The sequence below is a fragment of the Oncorhynchus gorbuscha genome, unplaced genomic scaffold, assembly GCF_021184085.1.
Source record: "Oncorhynchus gorbuscha isolate QuinsamMale2020 ecotype Even-year unplaced genomic scaffold, OgorEven_v1.0 Un_scaffold_472, whole genome shotgun sequence".
In the NCBI taxonomy this organism is placed as follows: domain Eukaryota; kingdom Metazoa; phylum Chordata; class Actinopteri; order Salmoniformes; family Salmonidae; genus Oncorhynchus; species Oncorhynchus gorbuscha.
In genome coordinates, this window is record NW_025745304.1 from 50,266 (window position 1) to 58,590 (window position 8,325).

At 47.8% G+C, this 8,325-nt stretch overlaps 1 protein-coding gene across 2 annotated transcripts; it reads right to left on the reverse strand.

Moving 5' to 3' along the window:
* Positions 1–782: 782 nt before the first annotated feature.
* LOC124018311 (golgin-45-like) lies at positions 783–8,306 on the reverse strand. 2 transcript variants are annotated; one of them, XM_046333582.1, is made up of 7 exons: positions 8,104–8,306; positions 6,910–7,069; positions 6,244–6,752; positions 3,571–3,770; positions 3,252–3,380; positions 1,606–1,852; positions 783–1,301 (listed from the first exon to the last, which is right to left on the reverse strand). In XM_046333582.1, the coding sequence occupies exons 2-7, from the start codon at positions 6,935–6,937 to the stop codon at positions 1,107–1,109; spliced, it is 1,308 nt and encodes a 435-aa protein (XP_046189538.1). In that variant the 5' UTR covers positions 6,938–7,069; positions 8,104–8,306; the 3' UTR covers positions 783–1,106. The 2 variants fall into 2 exon arrangements, with proteins under 2 accessions (XP_046189538.1, XP_046189539.1); XM_046333583.1 differs by having other exon boundaries at positions 8,099–8,306.
* Positions 8,307–8,325: the final 19 nt, after the last annotated feature.

The following is an 8,325-nucleotide window of genomic DNA, read 5'->3' on the forward strand; positions in this document are numbered from 1 at the left end:
CTGTAACCTAGACAACCAGGTGAGGAGAGTTCCTTACTAATCAGTAACCTAGACAACCAGGTGAGGGGAGTTCCTTACTAATAAGTTACCTAGACAACCAGGTGAAGGGAGTTGCTTACTAATTAGTAAACTAGACAACCAGGTGAAGGGAGTTGCTTACTAATTAGTAACCTAGACAACCAGGTGAGGAGAGTTCCTTACTAATCAGTAACCTAGACAACCAGGTGAGTGGAGTTCCTTACTAATCAGTAACCTAGACAACCAGGTGAGGGGAGTTCCTTACTATTAAGTTACCTAGACAACCAGGTGAAGGGAGTTGCTTACTAATTAGTAAACTAGACAACCAGGTGAAGGGAGTTGCTTACTAATTAGTAACCTAGACAACCAGGTGAAGGGAGTTGCTTACTAATTAGTAACCTAGACAACCAGGTGAGGAGAGTTCCTTACTAATCAGTAACCTAGACAACCAGGTGAGGGGAATTAGTAAACCTAGACAACCAGGTGAGGGAGTTCTTACTTACTAATCAGTAACCTAGACAACCAGGTGAGGAGAGTTCCTTACTAATCAGTAACCTAGACAACCAGGTGAGTGGAGTTCCTTACTAATCAGTAACCTAGACAACCAGGTGAGTGGAGTTCCTTACTAATCAGTAACCTAGACAACCAGGTGAGTGGAGTTCCTTACTAATCAGTAACCTCAATTCACCAGTCAAGTACAAGGAAGGACCAGAAACCCACAGACACTCGGCCGTCCGTGGTCCGACTTTGACCATATTATTTTTGGGAAGCCCCATTGATTCTAAGATGGAACACTTTCAGATTCTCCGAACTCACTTCCTTGTTTAAATCACTTGCTCTGCTCACGTTCTGAAGCCCACAATGTCGTGGGAGGTTCTAAGAGTTATGAGACGGTGACGGACTGAGAGAGATCAGCCAATTAAAATCAGCGGTTGTTTCGTCAGCTTCTGCCGTGCTTCCAGTCAAGTCCCGCTCTGAGGCCGCTGTGAAACCAGACGGTTCGACGGAGGGAGAGCCGGCTGGTGTTCCTCACAGCGGCCTGCGTCGACCTGTCCAGGTTAAAGGTCACGACCCCTGCCCTCTGACCCCTAGAGGACCAGGATGTCTCCGCTGCAGCGCTCGCAGCAGTTGAAGGTGATGTTCTCATAGCGAGTGTAAGGGTGGAACCGGCCGATGCTCTTCTTATTGGTCAGGAAGGCCGAGGGGGAGGAGTCGGAGATAGAGAGGGGGGAGGGCTCTTCCTTGTTGTCTGAACGGGAAATAGGGTCCAGGATCTTCAACACCTGAGAGGGGGGAGAAAGAGAAGGGAAGGAGGGGGGGAGAGAAAGACAGAGAGAAGAGAAAGACACGGGGGGGAGAAAGACACGGGGGGAGAAAGAGACGGGGGGGGGGGAGAGGGGGAGAGAAAGAGACGGGGGGGGGGAGAGAAAGAGACGGGGGGGGGGGAGAAAGAGACGGGGGGGGGGGAGAGAAAGAGAGAGAAGAGACGGGGGGAGGAGAGAAAGACAGAAAGAGTGAGCGGGTTGTTTCTGGATTAGAGGCCAGTGTGAGAGTCCTGCTGGGGGGGGGTCCCACTCCACTTCCTACCTTCTCAGCCATCTTCTCAGCAGGCGTGTGTGAGGTGTTAGGGAGCTCTGAGATCTGTCTTCCTTTCCCCAGCCCGGCTCCACTGCTGCCCCCTACTGGCCCAACCTTCCCCAGCAGGCGGGAGTTGATGGCGTCCGCCAGCTTGTGATTGGCTAGGGCTAGTTCTCCCGTGCTGAGTGGCTGGCCACTGGGGTAGTAGGTCTGCTGTCGACCCCACTGGAGAGAGACCAGCAGCTGCTCCAGAGACCTGGGAGAGAGAGACACACAAACACATCCTCTGTATCGCCGGTAGTGTGGTGGGGATCTCAGTAACTTTATGTTCCTATGTGAGTTTTACCACTAGTGTGTTGTATAGAAGTCCTCCTGTACCTGTGGGTTAGCGTCATGTCTGTGTGTTGTACCTGTGGGTTAGCATCATGTCTGTGTGTTGTACCTGTGGGTTAGCATCATGTCTGTGTGTTGTAACTGTGGGTTAGCATCATGTCTGTGTGTTGTACCTGTGGGTTAGCATCATGTCTGTGTGTTGTACCTGTGGGTTAGCATCATGTCTGTGTGTTGTACCTGTGGGTTAGCATCATGTCTGTTGTGTTGTAACCTGTGGGTTAGCATCATGTCTGTGTGTTGTACCTGTGGGTTAGCATCATGTCTGTGTGTTGTACCTGTGGGTTAGCGTCATGTCTGTGTGTTGTACCTGTGGGTTAGCGTCATGTCTGTGTGTTGTACCTGTGGGTTAGCGTCATGTCTGTGTGTTGTACCTGTGGGTTAGCATCATGTCTGTGTGTTGTACCTGTGGGTTAGCGTCATGTCTGTGTGTTGTACCTGTGGGTTAGCGTCATGTCTGTGTGTTGTACCTGTGGGTTAGCATCATGTCTGTGTGTTGTACCTGTGGGTTAGCATCATGTCTGTGTGTTGTACCTGTGGGTTAGCATCATGTCTGTGTGTTGTACCTGTGGGTTAGCATCATGTCTGTGTGTTGTACCTGTGGGTTAGCATCATGTCTGTGTGTTGTACCTGTGGGTTAGCATCATGTCTGTGGGTTAGCATCATGTGTGTTGTACCTGTGGGTTAGCATCATGTCTGTGTTGTACCTGTGGGTTAGCATCATGTCTGTGTTGTACCTGTGGGTTAGCATCATGTCTGTGTTGTACCTGTGGGTTAGCATCATGTCTGTGTGTTGTACCTGTGGGTTAGCATCATGTCTGTGTGTTGTACCTGTGTGTTGTTAGCAGCGTCATGTCTGTGTGTTGTACCTGTGGGTTAGCGTCATGTCTGTGTGTTGTACCTGTGGGTTAGCGTCATGTCTGTGTGTTGTACCTGTGGGTTAGCATCATGTCTGTGTGTTGTACCTGTGGGTTAGCATCATGTCTGTGTGTTGTACCTGTGGGTTAGCATCATGTCTGTGTGTTTGGGTTAGCATCCTGTGGGTTAGCATCATGTCTGTGTTGTACCTGTGGGTTAGCATCATGTCTGTGTGTTGTACCTGTGGGTTAGCATCATGTCTGTGTGTTGTACCTGTGTGGTTACCTGCGTCATGTCTGTGTGTGTTGTACCTGTGGGTTAGCATCATGTCTGTGTGTTGTAACTGTGGGTTAGCATCATGTCTGTGTGTTGTACCTGTGGGTTAGCATCATGTCTGTGTGTTGTACCTGTGGGTTAGCATCATGTCTCTAGAGAACTCGTCTCTCTCACTCAGCAGGTCTGTTATGGCGCTCTGAGCCTCTCTGGTCTGGTGCTGGAGAGAAACCCTGGCATTGGTCAGCTCCTCCGCCATCACTCTTGAAGAAATACCACACACACAACAGTCAGTCGATACACACTGACACACTGACACACACACACACACACACACACACACACACACACACACACACACACACACACACACACACACACACACACACACACACACACACACACACACACACACACACACACACACACACACACTCCTTCCCTCACCCCTACCTGGACGCTAGGAACTTGCTCCTCCAGACATCACATTGTATAGACATGCGTTCCAGCTGTTCTGCTGTGGAGGCCCGGCTGCGACCCAGAGCCTCGTTCTCTAAGATCAGCTGGTTCTTCTCTCTGGCCAGACGCTCAAAATGGTACTGCAGGTCATCACCTACAGAGGCTACCAGCAGCTTCTTCAACTCTCTGTTCACCTATAGGACAACACAGAGTTGAGTCGGTTCAAATATGGACCAGAGTACTATCCTTATCGGGACAAAGGCAAGTGCTGAAAACTCAGATTAACTCCTACAGTCACTGAACAAAACTCAGGGTCCAGATTAACTCCTACAGTCACTGAACAAAACTCGGGGTCCAGATGAACTCCTACAGTCACTGAACAAAACTCAGGGTCCAGATTAACTCCTACAGTCACTGAACAAAACTCAGGGTCCAGATTAACTCCTACAGTCACTGAACAAAACTCGGGGTCCAGATGAACTCCTACAGTCACTGAACAAAACTCAGGGTCCAGATTAACTCCTACAGTCACTGAACAAAACTCAGGGTCCAGATTAACTCCTAGTCACTGAACAAAACTCAGGGTCCAGATTAACTCCTACAGTCACTGAACAAAACTCGGGGTCCAGATTAACTCCTACAGTCACTGAACAAAACTCAGGGTCCAGATTAACTCCTACAGTCACTGAACAAAACTCAGGGTCCAGATTAACTCCTACAGTCACTGAACAAAACTCAGGGTCCAGATTAACTCCTACAGTCACTGAACAAAACTCAGGGCCCAGATTAACTCCTACAGTCACTGAACAAAACTCAGGGATTAACTCCTACAGTCACTGAACAAAACTCAGGGTCCAGATACAGTCACTGAACAAAACTCAGGGTCCAGATTAACTCCTACAGTCACTGAACAAAACTCAGGGTCCAGATTAACTCCTACAGTCACTGAACAAAACTCAGGGTCCAGATTAACTCCTACAGTCACTGAACAAAACTCAGGGTCCAGATTAACTCCTACAGTCACTGAACAAAACTCAGGGTCCAGATTAACTCCTGCAGTCACTGAACAAAACTCAGGGTCCAGATTAACTCAGATTAACTCACTACAGTGAACAAAACTCAGGGTCCAGATTAACTGAACAAAACTCAGGGTCCAGATTAACTCCTACAGTCACTGAACAAAACTCAGGGTCCAGATTAACTCCTACAGTCACTGAACAAAACTCAGGGTCCAGATTAACTCCTACAGTCACTGAACAAAACTCAGGGTCCAGATTAACTCCTACAGTCACTGAACAAAACTCAGGGTCCAGATTAACTCCTACAGTCACTGAACAAAACTCAGGGTCCAGATTAACTCCACAGTCACTGAACAAAACTCAGGGTCCAGATTAACTCCTACAGTCACTGAACAAAACTCAGGGTCCAGATTAACTCCTACAGTCACTGAACAAAACTCAGGGTCCAGATTAACTCCTACAGTCACTGAACAAAACTCAGGGTCCAGATTAACTCCTACAGTCACTGAACAAAACTCAGGGTCCAGATTAACTCCTACAGTCACTGAACAAAACTCAGGGTCCAGATTAACTCCTACAGTCACTGAACAAAACTCAGGGTCCAGAGTCACTTCCAGAACTCCTACAGTCACTGAACAAAACTCAGGGTCCAGATTAACTAACTCCTACAGTCACTGAACAAAACTCAGGGTCCAGATTAACTCCTACAGTCACTGAACAAAACTCAGGGTCCAGATTAACTCCTACAGTCACTGAACAAAACTCAGGGTCCAGATTAACTCCTACAGTCACTGAACAAAACTCAAAAGGGTCCAGATTAACTCCTACAGTCACTGAACAAAACTCAGGGTCCAGATTAACTCCTACAGTCACTGAACAAAACTCAGGGTCCAGATTAACTCCTACAGTCACTGAACAAAACTCGGGGTCCAGATTAACTCCTACAGTCACTGAACAAAACTCAGGGTCCAGATTAACTCCTGCAGTCACTGAACAAAACTCAGGGTCCAGATTAACTCCTACAGTCACTGAACAACTCTAAATAACGTGTTTCATAGTGTTAAAGGCCCAAATGCAGCTGTTTTTTTTTTTAAATCTCTCAATATCAAATTATTTCTGGGGAACAATTAAGGTCCTCACCGTGATCGTCTTCAATTAAAAATGGTTTTATAAAAAAGAAACAGAAATAGCTTCTTAGCTAAGAATAATTTCTCAAGCAAGAATTTAGTTTGGACTGTCTGGGCGTGGCCTGAGTGGTGAAGGGAAAGCTGAAAACTAGCTGTTATTGGCAGAGAGGTTTGGAACTCTTTCTTATTGGTCTATTATTGGTCTATTAACTTTACCTCCTGGTGATGTCACCAGACAGGCCAAACCTCCATCCCACCAAAACTAGCTGTTATTGGCAGAGAGGTTTGGAACTCTTTCTTATTGGTCTATTAACTTTACCTCCTGGTGATGTCACCAGACAGGCCAAACCTCCATCCCACCAAAACGGGCTCAGGAAGTCTTTTCCAACAGCTCTTACACTAAAAGGTCCTTATCATAATTTTCACAGTAGTTCTCCAAACTCAGTGTGGAAATATATATAAAACACAGTAATTTGATGTTTTTGATGGCACTGGGCCTTTAAGTTAACTCATTTACCCACCTCAGTCTGCACGTGGAGCTGGTTGAGGAGCCCCTCCTTGTCCTGCAGCAGTCTTCTCTCTGAGTTCTGCAGCTTCTCCATGGCTCCTCTCAGGTCCTCCAGAGGAGGGGAGGGAGGCCGCTCCTCCATCTGCTGCCCAGCCCAGGCCTCTCCTTTCTCCTCAGCCGGACCCACATGACCCCCACTCCGGCTGATGGCGGCACGGGGAACAACGATCCTCACCGCCTCCACCACCATGCAGGCCTCCCGAGGAACCTTCCCCAGGTGGAGCACCCCGGGGGGCTGGGGCGCAGACGGGGTGGCTCTGGGGCTCTGCTGCGGGGTGGAGTGGGGGCTGTGCTGGAGGCTGGCGGGGGCAGGGTGCGTCTTCTTGGGGCTTTGTTTGGGACAAGCTACCTTAAGTAGTGGCACCGAAGACAGAGGCGTATCCACGACACCGATCTCCTTAGCGACTGGGGGCTTGTCTGTCTCCATGCCGTCGCCGGGGCCCCTGACTGGACGGACGGAACCTGGAACATGGCAAACATTCTGGAATGTTATCTCTCTCTCTCAATGTATTGGCTGGAGGAGTTATCAGGTCTCAACATGGCTGTGTGTGATTGGCTGAGAGGATGCAGGGGGAGGATGTAAACAACAGTGGAATGATAGGGGGTGATAACGGCTTACCTCTGTCTGCTACTGTAGCGGTAGACATGACGGTGGAGGAAGTCTTCACAACAGTCCAGTGGAATGATAGGGGGACAGGGCGGTGGACGACTTCCAGGATGGCAGTTTAGATCTCTCTCCCGAAGACAGACAGACAGATGTTGATTCGGAGTTTACCACCCTGTCAGACATGTTAAATGAATCAAATAAAATAAGAAAGTAGCGAGAGAATCTCGCACAGCTCCTGTAACTAGCCAATGGACTTTTTCTGCCTTCAATTATTTTATTTTTTTAATATGTTTTGAATTGGTAAAATTAAGAGTCAAAACAGCTGCCCTTTCCAACTAGTTGTTTAACCTGGCTAGCCCTTTCCAACTAGTTGTTTAACCTGGCTAGCCCTTTCCAACTAGTTGTTTAACCTGGCTAGCCCTTTCCAACTAGTTGTTTAACCTGGCTAGCCCTTTCCAACTAGTTGTTTAACCTGGCTAGCCCTTTCCAACTAGTTGTTTAACCTGGCCAGCCCTTTCCAACTAGTTGTTTAACCTGGCTAGCCCTTTCCAACTAGTTGTTTAACCTGGCTAGCCCTTTCCAACTAGTTGTTTAACCTGGCTAGCCCTTTCCAACTAGTAGTTTAACCTGGCTAGCCCTTTCCAACTAGTTGTTTAACCTGGCTAGCCCTTTCCAACTAGTTGTTTAACCTGGCTAGCCCTTTCCAACTAGTTGTTTTCCAACTAGTTGTTTAACCTGGCTAGCCCTTTCCAACTAGTAGTTTAACCTGGCTAGCCCTTTCCAACTAGTTGTTTAACCTGGCTAGCCCTTTCCAACTAGTTGTTTAACCTGGCTAGCCCTTTCCAACTAGTAGTTTAACCTGGCTAGCCCTTTCCAACTAGTTGTTTAACCTGGCTAGCCCTTTCCAACTAGTTGTTTAACCTGGCTAGCCCTTTCCAACTAGTTGTTTAACCTGGCTAGCCCTTTCCAACTAGTTGTTTAACAGCAGTGGCAGCACATGATCAACACCCAGCCGGTCAGATAAGGATATAAGAGAAGGGAGTTCAGCTTTCCTCAACTAACAGACACTAACAACAAAGCAAACCGAGTAGGAAACAAAGACCCTGGACATAAACGTGTAAACATTGATAACTAACATCAGCAGTGTAAAATGAGTGTAACGTAAGAGAGATATCAAAACGGTATGAGAATAAACATGCACATTACTGTTGTTGAAAAGATTTCCTCTGTTAAATCTTGGTCGCCATCTTGTTTGTGTTCTCAGCGACCGGACGCTGTTGGCTTGGCGGACGTGGAGGGGTTTCCGGCAGGAAACAGACTCTGAATCAGCTTGGACGATTTCTCATCCATAGTGGGGACAGTAAACAGATATCCCAAATCTGATTCAGGATCAGTAAACGGAAGTTGAGACGACAGCGTTACAAAATT